The sequence below is a fragment of the Octodon degus genome, unplaced genomic scaffold (genome assembly GCF_000260255.1).
Source record: "Octodon degus isolate 3935 unplaced genomic scaffold, OctDeg1.0 scaffold00011, whole genome shotgun sequence".
Classification (NCBI taxonomy): domain Eukaryota; kingdom Metazoa; phylum Chordata; class Mammalia; order Rodentia; family Octodontidae; genus Octodon; species Octodon degus.
In genome coordinates this window covers 12,405,499-12,423,743 of record NW_004524587.1, presented here as the reverse complement: position 1 = coordinate 12,423,743, position 18,245 = coordinate 12,405,499, and the positions used below count along the sequence as shown (strand labels likewise).

Below are 18,245 nucleotides of genomic sequence, written 5' to 3'. Positions count from 1 at the left end.
TGTGTGTGTGTGTGTGTGTGTGTGTGGCCAGCTCAGCCCACCAGGGGGCGGGGCTGGCTGGCATGTGGTGCTGGAGGACCGAACCGTGGTCCCTGTGCTTTGCCAAGCTTGTTTGTTCTAAGTAGGTGCTTTAGACCACTGAGCCATCTCACCAGCCCCTGAAGTACTTTATTTAGAAAATGTAAAAATATATACACAATTATAATAACTGAATGATACATTATATTCTGTATTTTCATGCTCAGAAATAACTTAGAAAATATTTGTGAAGTTTTTAAGTGAAAGTAATGCCTAGTGGAAAGAATTTATGATACACTATAATAAAATGTCTATGGAATTACAGTTAATTTTCTTTTCCCCCATGTTGGTATAATGTATATTGCTGTGCATTATTTGTATTTCCTTAGAAAACTAGGTTGTTTTATTTAGGAAAACAATTATAAAATTAATCTGGAAAAAGCAGTATAAATAAGTGAAAATGTGACAGCAGACTGTTAAATTGGCCTAAACTTAGAAACTGAGAAAAATTTGCTAAAACAGAGCATTACCTACTAGTTTTTCTTGGACTCCATAGTCTTTCTGGAACCAAATATTCAGTCGACCTGCAGCCAGTACATTTTTCCAGCAGTGATGCCAAGTATGATGACTGTCGAGTCTGAAGTGTTTTCAACAAAACAATACTAGCTCTTCAGTGCAGAACTATGTTGATGTGTTAGAGATACTAAGCACTTGGGTTTAGAATATTTGATATGAAACCATGGCCTGGAGTTCACCAGGTGACTTAGATAGTTAATGAAAAGATCAAAGAATAAGGCAGTTATTTCTAGACATTTTTTTTCAAAGTTTAAAATCTTTAGCTGCCTTATGGTAGCATTGCACTCAGAGTTGAAAAGAAAAGAAACAAAAGGGGCCAGGGAGATGGCTCAGTAGAGTAAGCGCTTGCCTGGCAAGTGCAAGGGCCTGAGTTTAATCCCTGGTTCTGCAAAAAAAAAAAAAAAAGAAAAAAAAGAAAAAAAGAAAGAAACAAAGTAAACTTCATATTTAAAACAAGATGAAAATACTTACAAATTGATGTTTTAGTATTGCCTGTTTCTGATGCCATGGAGTGTTCATTACTTGAGTAACTATAATCTGTGCTCCACCCCACACACTGCCCCCACCACTTCTTGGGCTTGAACTCAGAGCCGTCACCCTGAGCTTCATCCTTTACTTTTGTATTGATTTATTTAGTGAAAAAGAACACTCATGAATATACTGCCAGCTCCAACTTATTTCTGTTCTTCCTTTTTTCTTACCAAGGAAACAACTCTCCTAAAGTTTATATTTATCATTCCTTTCTTTTGTTCTATAACACATACTTTTCTCTTTTTTTGTACCTGAGATTGAACTCAGGACCTTGTACTTGCCAGACAGGTGCTTATGCCACTAAACTTTCTCCCTGATGCTTTTCATTTTTTTTTGTTTTGTTTTTTTAATTTTATTTATTTATGTGTGTGTGTGTGTGTGTGTGGCCAGTTTAGCCCACCAGGGGGCGGGGCTGGCTGGCATGTGGTGCTGGGGGATTGAACCGTGGTCCCTCTGATTTGCTAAGCTTGTTCTAAGTAGGTGCTTTAGACCACTGAGCCATCTCACCAGCCCTTCTTCTTTTTTTTTTTTTTTTTTTTTGCTTTTCATTTTTTAACTGTAACACAGTTTTCACCTTTTTTATTAGTAAAATCTAACTTATAGGATTATTTAGAAATTAGATGATATCTATCTATCTTTGAGGTTTTTCAGAGTGCTAGGCCCCTCAAAATGGGTATATACCCACTTCGTGGTGGGTATATATAGTCATGTGTCAACTAATGTTTGCTGAATGAGGAGTGCAAAAAAACCACCTGTCTTTTTCTAGCTATTTGCTTTGATTTGTCTCTCCGGACTCTTTTGGAGACTGTGAGAAGGGGATGTAGGTTTTAGGGTTTTTCATCTCTGAAACAACCAGTAACAGAAGGAAATAGTGGTGAATGGGGTTTGGATGGTCAGCAGTGCTTGTAAGTTAACAATTTTTTCCTTTTTACTGTCCTACATTCCCAGGATAGCATTTTTGTCTAATTTGACTTGGTGCGCTCTAGTGAAATTCCTCCTTCATAACTAATGTTGAATGTTGAAGAAAAAAAGAACTGAATTAACCCAGAAATACTTGATGACATAAATGAATCAATTAGTTTACATGGATATTTAAGCAGTATACTTAGATTGGGATTTTGGTCAACTAAAATTTATAGTGAACTATAGGTGGGTTGATGAAACATTATTTTACAAAATACAGGAAACCGTCACTTTGGTTGGCAAACTAAGGAAATAATTCTTTACGAGACAAAAATAACTTCTAATTTTTTTAAAAAAGGAAAAGGGCGGGGGAGATAGCTCAGAAGAATAAGTGGTCCTGAGTTCAATCCCTGGTACTGCAAAAAAAAAAAAAAAAAAAAAAGCAAAAGAGTGAATGCATATAAGGGCTATGCACTTTTTAGTATATTAATAGTATATTAAGATTATTAATTCTAGGGCTGGCAAATAGCTCAGTGTATTAAAGCACCTGCTTACGCAGACCCAGTGGCCAGGGTTTGATCCCTGGCGTGCCATGCCATCCCCTGCTCCTGAGGCACGTTGAGATGGCATTTGAGACTAGGTGTAGTGGCGTGCCTGTAATCCCAGCTCTTGGGAGGCTGAACACAGGTGGATCACTACGAATCTATAGTGAGACCCTGTAGGATCTTACTAAAATACCAAAAAAAAAAAAAAAAAAAGATTATTAATTCTAGCCAGGTCTAGTGATTCCCACTGGTAATCCCAGCACATGGGAGACTGAAGCAGGAGATTGCTGCTAGTTTGAGGCTAGCCTGAACTGCGTAGTAAGATCCTGTCTCAAAAATCACGAATTATTATTATATTAATCCAAATTAAAATTTATCTTATTCCTTTGGGTATGTATTCCAGTGTTCATGATTTGTGGTAAGCTGTGGCAATATATTTTGGCTAATCCCAGCACTCTGAGAGGGTGAGGCGAATGGATGATAAGTTCCAATGCAGCCTGGGCAATTTAGCAATTTAGTGAGATCCTGTCTCAAGAAAAAAAAATCAAAAATGCTTGAGATAGTTCATTGTGAAGGTTCTGGATTCAATTCCTGTTTACCCCACCCTACCCTCGCATGTGCCAAATATACATATGTGTATATGCATCTAAGTGTTGGTCTGTACTCATCTGTATGAAGCCTCTGTCATTTGCAAAATTAAAAATCTTTGTTCAAGTGATACAGTAACCATTTTCCTTCAGATTGAGCCCATATATTTTTTAGTCCATACTGTTGGTTAGAAGTTAACTTTTTAAAAAATATATATATATTTAGTACAGGGTCTACAGGGTCTCACTACACAGATCGGATTTATTGTAATCCTCTTGCTTTCAGCCTGCCAAGGACTGGGATTACAGGTGTGTGCCACCATGCCCAGTCTCCATCGCCATCTCTCAGCATGCCCCTGGGGCACAGCCAGCACAGCAAACTGGTATCCAACCCCAGTCCCTGCATCTGCCTAAGCAGGTGATTTAATCCGTTGAGCTATCTGGCCGGCCCTCCTTTCCCCTGCCCCCCTTCAAATTTTATTTTTGTTTGTACCAAAAATAGAAAAAGAAGAAGAAAAAAAAAAGATTTGAGAGTTTCTCTTTGTATCAGAAGAACTCTCGAGTTTTAGCCTCCTCTGAGAAAGCTTAAAGGTATTAAAGTGAATGATTGGTGATAATGCCATATGATTCTGTTTCTATATTATTTGAGAGTAAGACATAATTTGCTTAAATGTTTACCAACATTTTAATAAGCTGATACTTTTCATTTAAGTATGTGTATTTAGATAGCTGCTAGATTTGGCAACTGCTTTCAAGATAAACATTTCAAGTTAATATACAACATGGGTGTTTATTTGTGGTACATTGTCCATGCTAAGCATGCACTTTGCCACTGAGCTATTTCCCTAGCCCAGACAATAGGGCTTTGGAAAAGAAGTGTTTCAGTTTATTCTTCACTGTGAATGAAGATCATTTAAGAGTATAGCATCAGGGCCAGGGAGATGGATCAGTGGAATAAGCGCTTCCCTGGCAAGCGCAAGGGCTTGAGTTCAATCCCCGGTTCTGCCAAAAAAATAAAAAAAGAAAGAAAAAGAGTATAGCATCTAATTTTAGCTTTCCTTCTTGACTTTCCTGATTATTCCTACATCAAAGTTAGGATTAACTGGAGGATCACGATATTTATCAATTCAGTAATTATTACTAAGGATAAAATGTTTTATAATACTACTTTTGTTTTTCATTCACTCATGAAGATAATCTTTAGTTGTTGGAGTTTTTGGTTTCTTCGAATAGTAGGAAAGTCCTGTAAACTTTGTGCCTCAGTTCTTTTGAATATAGGGATATGCTTATAATTGGCCTTTTGAAGTTCCTTGTAATACTGATTCTAAAAAATAAAAATAAATTTTAAAAAACAAAAAATAAATAAGTAAATCCTTGGGGCCAAGGAGATGGCTCAGTAGAATAAGCGCTTGCCTGGCAAGCACAAGGGCCTGAGTTCAATCCCCGGTTCCGCAAAAAAAAAAAACTGATTCTACTACATTTAGAGACTATTTTGAAAATTATTTGTATCCAAAAAACAAGAATGATATTCACAAAAGAAGTATATAGTAGATATAAATCTAATTTTATGAAGTTAGAAGTATTGTAAAATACTAATAAAGAATAGGAGATTCTTTAATCCAGGACATAAAAGTAATTGTAAAAAAGTAATCATAATCTTAAGTAAGTGTTTATGCTTTCTGATTTAAGAGTGTCCTATACTTTTTGCCTTTCCAAGTGACTCAAAGTGAGAGAAGTAGTTTCTTTTTTATGTATTTAGGACAGGGTCTACAGGGTCTCATTACGTAGATCATAGATCGGACTCAGTAGTGATTCTCCTGTTTTCAGCCTCCCAAGTGCTGAGATTACAGGTGGGCGCCACCACGCCTAGTCTTAATCACTGTCTCAGTGTGCCCCAGGGGCTAGGCTGGCACAGCACACCAGGGATTGAACCCTGGCTGCTGCATTCTGCCTAAGCAGGCACTTCTCCGCTGAGCTATCTGGCTGGCCGGAGAAGTAGTTTCTTGAGTTATGATATTCCCTCTTAGCTTTTTTAGGAGGGAAAAATGAATTAGGAGAGTGATGAATTAAAGTACTTTCACTAAAGGGTGTTGAAATCTCTCTCGCTCTCTTTTTTTTGCGGAACCGGGGATTGAACTCAGACCTTTGCGCTTGCCAGGGAAGCGCTTATTCTACTGAGCCAACTCCCCAGCCCAAGGTGTTGAATAAAAGCAGGAATAGACTAATATAATGATTTGAGAAGCCAGTTTAAATCTGATGCATGTGCTAGTCTATGTGTAAACGATGGCAAGTATTGTTACAGAGGAAGATTTTGGACTGTCTTAGTATTTTTTTCTCTTCATATTTCTTTGTCTAGTTTTACAATTTAATGACCTTTTGCCAGATGTCGTAATACATACCTGTAATCCCAGCACCCTTGGAGGATGAGGTAGGAGGACTGCAAGTGAGAATACAACCTGTGCATTTTACCAAGACCTTGTCTCAAAATAAAAAATAAAACAGGGCTGGGAATGTAGCCCATTGTGAAGTCTCTGGAATCAATTGCCAGTGCTGCAAAGAAAAGAAAATAAATAACTTTTTCTAGAGACTATCTTTTGGGTTTTGTTTTTTTTGTTTGTTTGTTTTTGTTTTTGTTTTTTGTTTTTTTTTTGGTTTTTTTGGTGGAACCGGGGATTGAACTCAGGCCTTTGTGCTTACCAGGGAAGCACTTATTCCACTGAGCCATCTCCCCGGCCCCTAAGATCATTTGGGGTTTTTTTAAAAGTTTTTTTTGATCTAGAGACTATCTTGAACATAAGGAATAAAGCCAAAAAATAAAACCAGGGAGCAGAACTGATGGAAAATTTATTCTTCAGTTTTTAATAAAATCATACGTAAAAAAATTACTAAGTTATATATACAACATTTAGGGCTGGGGAGATGGCTCAGTGGAATAAGTGCTTCCCTGGCAAGCACAAGGACCTGAGTTCAATCCCCGGTTCCGCAAAAAAAAAAAAAAAAAGTATATATACAACATTCATATATGGAGTTGAGGGGCTGGCCATAGCTCAGCAGACTAAGTACCTGATTAGGCAAGCGTAGGACTGGGATTCGACCCCCCACCACATTCTATGCCAGCCCCGCCCCCTTTTGAGCTGAGCCAGAGACCCAGTGTGGTGGTGCACACCTGTAATCCCAGCGCTGAATCACTACAAGTCCATGCTGTGTAACGAGACCCTGTACCAAATACATTAAAAACAAAAACAAACCCCAAAACATATATGGGTTTGATTTTTGTAAATACACTGCTTATGAAAAGACATTTCATGTACATATAATTTGGTTACTGACTGACTTAATTTTTTTTTCTCCCTATAGAATCTGTCTATGATCTTCTCCCAAAGGAGTTACAGTTACCTCCATCTAGAGAAACATCTGTAGCATCAATGAGTCAGACAAGCGGTGGTGAGGCAGGCTCGCCTCCTCCAGCTGTAGTTGCTGCCGGTATGCGTTTCATTTTATCCTATTAAAGAAAACCTAGGTTATTATCTCGCCAACATGAACTGTGCTGGCAGAGTTCATACTAAAAAAGAGTGTGATTTGAGGGTTTGTTTAGTAAGTTTTAAAATATTTAACAATTTTTCAATACAGTTTTCTTGATGTAATTATTCTTCATTTTACATTGACACATCTGTAAGTGTTGTCTTGTAAAATGGACTTTGTCATAAAATGTGGGAATGTTTAAAACTTATTGACTGCACATACAAAGGTTAAATATAAGCTATGAAGAGAAAATTATATTTGAGTTTCTGTTTAACAATTATGTTTAAAGACTTGCTGAAAGGGAAATATTTTGTGTGTTCTGAAAAAAGGACTCAAATGCTCAAGTCTGTAGCATATTGCTGTAGTTTTTTCCTTATATGTAAAAAAATTTACAGTGTACTTTAAATTAATTGAAAATAATACAAGATTTTAATAGACTTATGTAGATAATTTTATTAATGAAAAATATGGAAAGTATGTTTGAAATTTAGCATTTATTTTTATTCAGCCCTCAAATCATACTTTGTAACAATGTAAGATTGGTTCTGATGTTTATTTTGTTCTTTTTGTAAAAATGTATTAGTTACAGGGTCTCACTATGTAGCTTGGACTCGTAGTGATTCTCCTGTTTTCAGCCTCCCCAGCACTGAGATTACAGGTTTCACCACCAGCCTGGTCTAGGTGGCTAGCTCAGTGCACCAGGGGGCAGGGCCTGCACGGCATGTGATGCCAGGCATCGAACCCAGTCCCTGTACTTACCTAAGCAGGGGCTTAGTCCGCTGAGCTATCTTGCTGGCCCTCAGATGTTTATTTTGAAATAGAACAAAAGATTAACAGGATAAGCTAACAGGAAAGAAAAAGTGTTGGTAATAAATTAGTTCCCTCCACTCTAATTCTTTTTTTCCCCAAGTTGTGTATATAGGTTACTGTGTTTGCTTTAGAAAAAGGGAAAATTACACATTTTGAAGCTTTATGTCAGTGTAATGAGAGGTTTCTTGCCTAATATGATACCTCTCATCTTTAAAATGGTACTTACCATCCATCAGAGCATTGTTTTCAGTAAATTCTTTCAGTTCCAAAAGGAGCGCAGTGAACTGGAAATTTGGATTTAAATGGGGCAATTAATACTCTAATTTAAGGTATTTTTCTCATGTGCATGTATCTGTGTACCATTAATCTGTGTACCAGTGTTGCCCAAACTGTATAATACAATATAAGTCCTTCCTGGTTGAGGGGAGGAAACTTTAAATATGACAGAGAAACTTAACTTGTCTTGCTCACTGTTCATGCATTGCCAGACATTTTCTAACAGCTACTGTGGATTTAATTGTGAGTTAGCGAACTTTTTAGTGATGAAATTGATAAAATGATCTGGTTCACTTTGCATCCTCTTAAGTTGTAAGGTGAGGTATGAATATTTTTCTGATTAAAGATTTAAATCTTTTTAAAAATTGTATGAAGTAGTAAAATATGAAATATTTCCATGTGCTATTTCACTTTAAATCCACACATAGAGATATATCACTTTAAATCCACAGTTAGAAATTGACTAACTGACTTCTTTTGTATTTTTTGAAATTGTTTTTTAAAGACATGTTGAATCTGTATAGAACTAAAAGTCTGTTTCTTTTGTGCTTTTAACATCTGTTTTCAGTAGATCCAGTTCCTTTTAAAAGCTGAAAAAAGTGTTAGGTTTGGAAAAAGAACAGTTCTTAATTCCAAATTCAATTTCAGAAATTCTAATGTATAAGTATTAAAGTTTATTGATTTTGGGTTACTAACAAAATGTTAGCTGTCTCCCCTCATATAGTTGAAGTCATCTCCAGATTTTAAAAGTAGACAGCAGTATTTAAAAATCATGAAAATGAGAAATTTCATCAAGGAAAATATTCTGAAATAATTACTTAGCATTTGAGATTATTGATTTTTATAAGGATGATGGAAAGAATAAGGACTTGGAAGTTTTGTTATGGTCTCACAGATTCTGTGATCTAAATCAAGTCATTTCTAATCTATTTTTTTCATGATTTACTTTTAGTAGCTATCACAGTTTATCCTGCCATTCTCATGTCTTACTGGTACGAAGGTTCCTTTATACTAACCACTAGAGATTAGACAGTTTAAATTACAGATAATATTGTAGCGAGGTAAGTTAGTATATATCATTAGAGTCACATTTTTATTTGACATGTTAATATCCATGGTGATGACGATCAAAGATACTGGTTTATAGTATGCTACTGAGTTACTCATTGTTTTTTTTGGCAAAAAGATTAGATACCTTGGGAAATGCACATTAATTTAAACTTCCATGAGTTAAAACCCAAAACAGTATCATTTGCTGTTTAAATATGAAGTGCAGCTGGGTGTGGTGGCACATGCCTGTAATCCCAGCCCTCGCGAAGCTGAGGCAGGAGGATCACTGTGAGTTCAAGGCCAACCTGAGCTACATAGTGAACTCAAGGCCAGGCTGAACTACACAGTGAGACCCTGTCTCCAAAAAAAGAAAAGAAATGCATAAAAAATGATGACTCTTGATGTAGTTAATTCTTCAGAGTTTTGAAGGAGCTGGATTGGCTGCTATCAGGTATGAGGGCCTGGTGGGAACAGACTTCTAGTTCTGCCATAAAGGTTTGTGTTTCACAAGTTTTAAATCAATTTAAATTTTAAACTTTAGGGGTTGGTCATATGGGTGTTCATGAATATTCTTTTTTATGTCATTTTAGATGTGTTTCTCAGATTCACCAATGTAGATTTCTTTTTCCTTCTTCACATAAAACTGAGGGCATAAATAAATATGCTGCTAATCCATGATCCAGAATATTGAGTAAAGGAGTATCTCAAATTTCTCAATCCATGCCTTTACACACTTCTATCAACATTTCTATGGATGCTAACACATCTGTAACACTAGCACTTTAGGTGGCTGATGTAGAATTGCAAATGTTAAGGCCAGTTTGGGCAATTCAGTGACTTAGTGTGATCCTATCTGAAAAATCAATAAAAAGGCTGTGGCTGGAGTTTACTGCATAGTTCCTGGGTTTGCATCCCAGGACCACCAACCAACCAACCAAACAGAAATGTTTCTATTCTATGAGTCCTAGGGACAGGGTTCGGGAGAAAGGAGCTTACATGTAGTCCCTCTACTTTCTACTAGGCCATGTCAGAACTTAGAGTATAATTGAGTGTTAACTGCTGAAATTTGTTCACCTTCCCATTTGTAAGAATTCTGTTTTAGTCCTGTGAAGGATACAGAGTTTAAGATTCAGTATTTCAATGACGAAATCTTTAGAAATAGACTTCTTAAGCCAGTTTTGAGGTTCACAGTTCTTAAGACAGAGGCTATTTTTCTTTTTCTTTTAAAGAAATTAATCTAAATGAGTTGTGGTATTTTTGTTTTTGGCAAATAAGGAGTTAACTAAGAAATGCAAGTCATAAAATGATTTTTTTTTTTGGGAGAACACTATTGTAACATTAGATTATACTAACATGCAGCTATTATGTAGAGGCTATCAGATTCGGGGATTTTGAAAAGAGGAATTTTTTAAAGTAATTTTATTGAGATAGAATTCACAAGCCATTCACCAAAAACCAAAAAAAATTAGTGCCATTCACTCAAGTATTATTTTTAATTACTTGTATGTTTAGGATTATCTTTAGATTTGTTTACTTTTTTGTTAGTTTAAATAATGTATACTAATACTTTAAAATCATTTACAGAACTCAGAAATACCTTTTAGTCTTCATTTTCAAAGTCACATTATTTTATTCTATCCTAAACTGTGTGTTTTTGTCTTTATTTGGGGATATGACATTATCTATATTGGCTTACCTCAAAATATGATATTTTGTTATGTGACTGTTTCTTTTTTTGAGATGGGGTCTTGCTAAATAGTTCAACTTGCCCTTGAAATCACTATGTAGCCTAGAATGGCCTCAAACTCATGGCAGTCCTCCTGCCTCAGCCTCCCCAGTGCTGAGATCTTAGGTGTATGCCACCATGCCCAGCTCTTTAAAGTTTTGTCTTCAAATTCTTGAGCTAAGCAGTGAATTAGACAGGAATATAACTCAGTGGTGCAGTGTTTGCCTGGCAGGTGCAAGAAAGTGAGTTTGATTCCTGGTACACCCCCGAAAAGGCTTTAAACAGTGAATTAATCAAACTGTAAGGTTTTATAATTAAACCGGAGGGACCGGCCAGATAGCTCAGTGGACTAAAGCGCCTGCTTAGGCAGAGCCTAGCAGCTGGGTTCAATACCCAGCATGCCATGCTTGTCCCACCCCTGGGGCACACTGAGATGGCGATTCAGACTAGGCATGGTGGTGCACACCTATAATCCCAGTGCTTGGGTGGCTAAAAACAGGAAAATTACTACAAGTCCAATCTGTAGTGAGACCCTATAGATCCTGTACTAAAATACATTTTTTAAAATTACATAATTCAGCCAGAGGATCTTAGTAACTAATTTATAATTGTTTTATTTTCATAACGTTGATATTTTACTTCATTAATCTTTTTTAAAATAACAATCTTAGGGGCTGGTGAGATGGCTCAGTGGTCTAAAGCACCTACTTAGAACAAGCTTAGCAAAGCACAGGGACCACCAAGGTTCAATTCCCCAGCACCACATGCCAGCCAGCCCCATCCTCTGGTGGGCTGAGCTGGCCACACACACACACACACACACACACACACACACATAAATAAATAAATAAATAAAATTTAAAAAAAAAAACAATCTTAGTACACTAATACTTAGAAGCAATTTTTAACTCCTGTAACAATTACGAAGTATGTACAATAGAAATCTGTTGCATATGTACTAATTTGATCTCTTGTGGAGTTTTTTTTTCTTTTTTTAAAATTTTATTTGTGTGTGTGTGTGTGTGTGTGTGTGTGTGTGTGGCCAGCTCAGCCCACCTGGGGGCGGGGCTGGCTGGCATGTGGTGCTGGGGGATTGAACTGTGGTCCCTGTGCTTTGCTAAGCTTGTTCTAAGTAGGTACTTTAGACCATTGAGCCATCTCACCAGCCCCTCTTGTGGAGTTTTAGGCTGAACTTGAGGTTTATAACTTCACATAAGGCCAGGGCATAGCTCAGCAGCACAGTGCCTGCTTGACAAGGGCAAGGTCCTGAGTTTGATTCCCATAACAAGTAAAGAAAAAGAATGACTTTACATAAATAGATGCATATAATAAACTTTTCCTTTGGGAAGAGCCTTACTAAATAATAGGTAGTGTGTTGAATTCTGTGCATGACAATAAATATTACATAATAAGATATTTTACACATTGAATAAACCTAGTTGAATGTAATTTACATTGTAGGAGAGGGTACTGCAGAACCAAATAATATTCTACAACAAAAGAACAGGTAGTTTTATTCTTCCTTAGATTTTTAATCCTTCTTCGGTATACAGTCTCACTGCATAGATCAGACTTGTAGTGATCTTCCTGCTTACAGCCTCCCAAGTGCTGGGATTACAGGTGCGCATCACCATGCCCAGTCTCAATCACCATCTCAGGGAGTCCCGGGGCGGGGCCAGCAGGGCAGTCCAGGGGATCGAACTCCTGGCCTCTGCATCTGCCTAAGCAGGTGCTTTAATCCACTGAGGTATTTGGCCGACCCTTAGAAGAATTTCAGAATTTCAGAGCCTGGTTAAAAACATGCTTTGCAAGTAGAGCTTAAAAATCTTTATTCCTCCATTTTAATATACTGAATTCTGTTGTAGCTATAAATATAAATACTTAAATAGATGGTGTGTAAATATAGATGTATTAGAATGAAAAAAAAAAAAACATGAGCCGCAACCATTAATTAAAAACAGCTTTTTTTTTTTCTTTCTTTTGAGACAGTCTTGCTCTTTAATTCAGGCTGACCTTGAATTTACAGTAATCCTACTGCCTCAGCTTCACAAGTGTTGGGATTACAGGCATGTGCCCTGCTATAAATTGTCATTGACAGTGTAAAGGTGGCCTGTTCTTGTTTTGTTCCTTAAAGAGTTTTATTTTGTTCATTTTTAGCAGCAACTTTATAATTTCTGTCCTCATTTTCTCATAAATAAGCATTTTTATATTATCTGAGTTTATAGAATAATAGTGTTTTTAAATTAATATTTTCAGTGTTGGGGGTTGATCTCAGGGTTTCATGCATGCTACACAAATGCTCCTCCACCAAGCTATACTCTCAGCCCTTAGAAGAGCGTTTTGGAAACTGGTGAAGGATTCTCAATCATTCATAGGCCTAATGCTTCCATTAAATATAATTTTTGACTGTGATCTCAACACTTGAGAAGTTAAGGAGGGTTGCTGTGAGTTTGAGATCAGCCTATATTGTATAGTGAGTTCAAGGTCAGCCTAGATTATATCACATGGCCCTGTTTCACAAAGAAGCATATATATATATATAGTTTCTCTGTATTTTGTAGTTTTGCTTAAGAAATTGATATACAAAGAGATCTTATTTTTTGTCACCAACGTAGTTGATAATACTATCTGTAAAATATTGATATAACTCAGGAGAGTGTCATTTGTTGCGCCTTGTCAAAAAAATCATACATAAAGAGTGCATAGGTGTTAATTTTAAATATTTAATAATTCACTGGGTGTGGTGATACACTCCTGTAATCCTGGCACTCAGGAGGTTGAGGCAGGTCGTTACCGTGAATTCAAGGCCAGCCTGAACTATACACAGTGGGACTCTGTTTTTTAAAAAAACTAATAGTTTACAAATAATCAGGGTCAAAGAGATGGCTCAGTAAAATAAGCGCTTCCTTGACAAGCACAAGGGTCTGAGTTCAATCCCCAGTTCCACAAAAAAAAAAAAAAAAAAAAAAAAAAATCAGCTAGCAGATGATTATAATTAAGTGAAAATACCCAATATACCTGGTGAGCGTAGTGGTGCCCAGATGTAATCCCAGTTACTCAGGAAGCTGAATTGGGAGAATTGCTTGAGTGTACAAGTGCCAGACCAGCCTGTACATCGTAGTCAGACTTCGTCTCTAAAATAAAAAAGTAAGTAAGTGGTCTTTTTAAAAAATGAGGGGCTAAAAAAAAAGAATAAAAGGGGCTAGAGAGATGGCTCAGTGGAATAAGCACTTCCCTGGCAAGCTCAAGGACCTGAGTTCAATCCCTGGTTCCACCAAAAAAAAAAAAAAAAAAAAAAAAGAGGGGCTGGCGAGATAGCTTAGTAGAATAAGTGATTGCCTGGCAAGTGCAAGGTCCTGAGTTCAATCCCCCGGTGCACCGCAAAAAAAAAAAAAAGATTAGAAGTAACTAACCCACTGAGCTAAAATTTGTTCTTGCTTTGTACAGGAAACAGAAAAGTGCCAGTTCTGCCTGGTCATACTTTAGATATATACTGACCAAGACACATGGACACTCATATGTATAAATAGCCTTATTTAGGGCCACAGATATAGCTTAGTGGCACAAGCCCTGCCTGGCAAGTGCACTGTCCTGAGTTCAATTTCCGGTATCAAAAAACCCCACCTTCTTTATTTTTCTTACAAAAGATTAAATATAATGTTGAACCTTGGAATCAAAGATCTAATTAAAATCATATTAGTTTTATTGTAGAGTCAGAATGTTGGGAAAGTTAAATAAGTTTCTAATAATATTACTGTATATACTGAGGATATAAGACAATGGACTAGAAATACCTTTATTATTTTATCTAAACTATATTGAACTGTACTATGGTAAAGCACTGGTATGTCCTTTAAATAATACCAGAGCTATTTTTCTAATTTTAATTTAAGCTTAGTGATCTCTGTTTTTTTAAGGTAACAATACCTTTTTATTTATTTATTTATAATTTCTTTTGTATCAGGAATTGAACCCTTGAGCTTGCACTTGCCAAGCAGGTGCTGTGCTGCTGAGGTATATTCCCAGCCCCCAAATTTACCTTTAAAATAATAAAATATTTGTCATTTTTTTTGTTTTTCTTTGAGTTTATACTTTTTGGGCTCTTCCTTGGGTCTTCCACAGTATAATAAGTGAAATTATCAACAGGTATTTCTTTTTACATGAAGTTACTTGAGACAAAAAATTGTGAGTGGGCTTCAGTTTCTGTATCCAGTATTGACCAGTGATGCTATCTAAATGATGGAAACATCTTTTTGTTTCAGAAGGAAAGGTTTTGTTTTTTTGTATGCAGGGTGTCACTATGCAGCTTGGACTCACAGTAATCCTCCTAATTTCTGTCTCCCTAGTGCTGAGATTACAGGCGTGTGCCACCACTCCTGTACTCCATTGCCGGCTCAGCATGCCCGGGGGCAGGGCTGGTGTGGCACACAGTGCCAGGGATCAAATCCTGTCCCCTGTGCTTACCTAAGCAAGCACTTAGTCTGCTGAGCTATACTGCCATCCCTCAGAAAGAAAGAATTTTAAAATTTGATTTGCAAATCAAATTATTGGACTGGTGATACAGCTCTTTGATAGAGCTTTTGCCTACCATGTATGGCCCTGGATTTCATCTCCACACTGGAAAAGCAAACAAAATCAGATTATTCATGTGTACCTTTTGGATACTTTGATTTGACTAAGACAGCAGATAAATTGATTTTTAGGAAGCAATATTTAGTAAATATTCTCTGGGCATATTACATTCTGACAAAATAAAAGTAATTGTAGTCATACGTTAATTACCAACTGAGATACATTCTGAGAAATGCATCATTTGCAATTTCCTTGTTATGTGAAGACCATAGAGTATACCTAACATTCTAAAGTAGCTAGGTTAGTAGGTGAATAATCTTATAGGACCCTAATTACATATATTGTCCTTCACTGACCAGAAAGTCATATTACATGGCACATGACTATTTTAGAAGAATTCAGATTAAAAAGTAGAGAGTAGTTAGTTTATGGTACTTGAACTCTAAATCAGAATTTGGTGGCCTAGGGAAGGAAAAAGTAGTCCCCAATAAATGGATAGCAAACTTCTCAGCTAAGTATAGTGCTGATTATTTTTAAAATAGAGACTTTTGAATCAGCCATTTAATACACAATAACATACCTAATTTAAAATTATAAATTGGTACTTTTTTGAGGGACAATAAGGAAGTATGTGGGAATCAAGATGGTCTGAGAAATGTAAAAATTCTACTACAGGTTATAGGTATTTCTTACAGTGTGAATTTGTTGTTCAGAACATATCTTCCTCTCTTTAAGAGAATTTGGGTAAATGTACAGCCTAAAACAACATGTGAAAGAATATTCTGGTTTTTGGATTGGATTGCATTTGTATACAGGAGAACAAATTGGTGAATATGAGTTAACAATTTAGGGTAATTTTCTCACGTGTTAATTTGGATGTTACATTTTTAATTTAAAAAAAGTTTTAAAAAAGCATTGCGTATTGTAGCATGTAAACTCACATTGGGTGGGAAATACTCAAATGGGAAATTGAAAGTGTTTTAAACATGTAAATTAAATGGTCAACTCTACATTTTTGTGGGTTTTGTTTTTTTGGGTTTTTTTGTAATCTGCATTGCTTATTTTATATGCTGGGATGCTAGTTGTTTTTTCTATTAATACACTTAACTTGCATTCTAGCTTCGCCATTCAGAGACAGGCATCGTGTGGTGGGTTGTGTGACAGTGTCTGTCAATAGTGAAGACAAATAGTACCAGAGACACTTAACCCATCCAATCTCACCCAGGGTATAGGTCGGTCTCGTTTTCAGACTTCTTCATAAGTTTCTTTTCCTTCTTTCCTTCCTTCTTTCTTTCCTTCCTCCTTTCTTTCCTTCCTCCCTGCCTCCCTCCGTCCCTCCCTTTTTGTTTTTTTTTTCTATGTAGTGAATTGATACTGATTGAAACTAAACTTTTTTTTAAATAAAGTTTTAAACTTTACATTAAAACTACAAGAACAAAAGTAGAAAAATGAAGGTTGGCATGTAAGGTGTTAACAAAGCAGGTTTGCAGCCACTTTGTGTGTCCTAGATATTTCAGTCTTTTGGCAACATAAATGTTAGTCTTATATATTTTCCTGAAACTTTGATCTGAAAATATATCCTTGCATCTGTTGACTTTTATAAGACAAGATGTTTAGATTTGAAGTCATTGTTACCATTAAGAAAATATAATCCTTACAAAGAGTACTAGGGTTTAACAATGTGTTATACATCCTAAATTATTTTCAAATATTCTGTTGATGTTTATCATTTTCCAAACGATCAAGTTTGCTTCCTCTCTGTTCCACTATTGGTTCACTCAACACACTTAAAATTTTTTTGTGCCTTTTTTAAACTACCTCATTTAGTTTTACATAGGGGTTAAAAAAGTTATATGTACATTTTTAAGTGCTAGGGAATAGATTTTATCTTGGAAGCTTAGTTAAATATTTCTGTCTCATGTTTTAAATAATTGAAGTGTCTCTTTTGAGAACTTCATATAAATTTTTATTTTATTTTGTTTTATTTTTTTGCAGAACCAGGGATTGAACTCAGGTCCTTGTGCTTGCCAGGGAAACGCTTATCCCACTGAGTCAACTCCTCGGTCCCTATAAATTTTTTTAAAGGACTGGTGATACATCTGAGTCAGTCTTTAGTACTGAGGAAAACAAAAGTGTAGTCTCTTATTTATGTTATCCAAATAGTAATGGTAGTTAATACCTTAGTTGACTCAGGGAGAGCTAATAGTTCTTAATTTTAAAATACAGTTTAAGTAGTTGGTATATAATACTGTACTAGACTCTGTACATGGAAACATTTAAAATCCATTTTCATCTTATCAAATAAATAATATTTGCAGATTCAGGGATATCTGTCAGTTTTTATGTTATTTACTTTAAATATTCATAGTGGTTTTCAGTGATTCCTTCAATTGTGCCCATATCCACGGTGCTGGGGATCATACCCAGGGCTTCAGCCAAGCAAAAGAAATATTTTATACTGAGCTACATCCCAAGCCTCTTCCATCAATTCTTTTTTTTCTTTCTTCCATCAATTTTTAAAAGAAGCTATATGTGCAATTCACATTCACCATCATTACTAGGATAATTTGTTACTGTTAATTATTAAATATAAAACATTGTAGATATGAACCCCCCTTTACTTTTAAATTTTAGAATTAATCTGAATTGAATAGCACATAACTAATTCCAGCCTTCTGGGAGACTGAGGCTGGAGTAAACCAAGTTTGAGTCAAGACAGGGTTGGTTGGTTATTTATTTGTTTATTTGAGAAAAAAATTCAAAACAAAATAGTATGTTAACCGTGGCTAAGCAGTGCATATTGTTATCTTTAATTTTTTTTCTTTCTTTCTTTCTTTTTTTTTTTTGGTGATACTGGGGATCAAACTCAGGACCCTGCACTTGCCAAGCAGGGGCTTATGCTGCTGAACTATATATCCCTGGCCCTATCTTTAAAATAGTTACTCAGAGTACAAGATAGAAGCATTTAATTGTCCAAACAATATTAGTACAAAACTGGGCTGGTGAGATGGCTCAGTGGTCTAAAGCACCTACTTAGAACAAGCTTAGCAAAGCACAGGGACCACCAAGGTTCAATCCCCCAGCACCACATGCCAGCCAGCCCCGCCCCCTGGTGGGCTGAGCTGGCCA

The 18,245-nt window shown here is 36.2% G+C and overlaps 1 protein-coding gene across 6 annotated transcripts in view; it reads left to right on the top strand.

Moving 5' to 3' along the window:
- Positions 1-18,245, top strand: part of Nfat5 (nuclear factor of activated T cells 5) — a 149,435-nt gene that overhangs the window by 54,083 nt on the left and 77,107 nt on the right. For all 6 annotated transcript variants that reach the window (XM_023709187.1, XM_023709186.1, XM_023709188.1 and 3 more), the window contains one exon: positions 6,518-6,643. In XM_023709187.1, the coding sequence (XP_023564955.1) occupies positions 6,518-6,643 (126 nt within the window). The remainder of the gene's footprint in view (positions 1-6,517; positions 6,644-18,245) is intronic.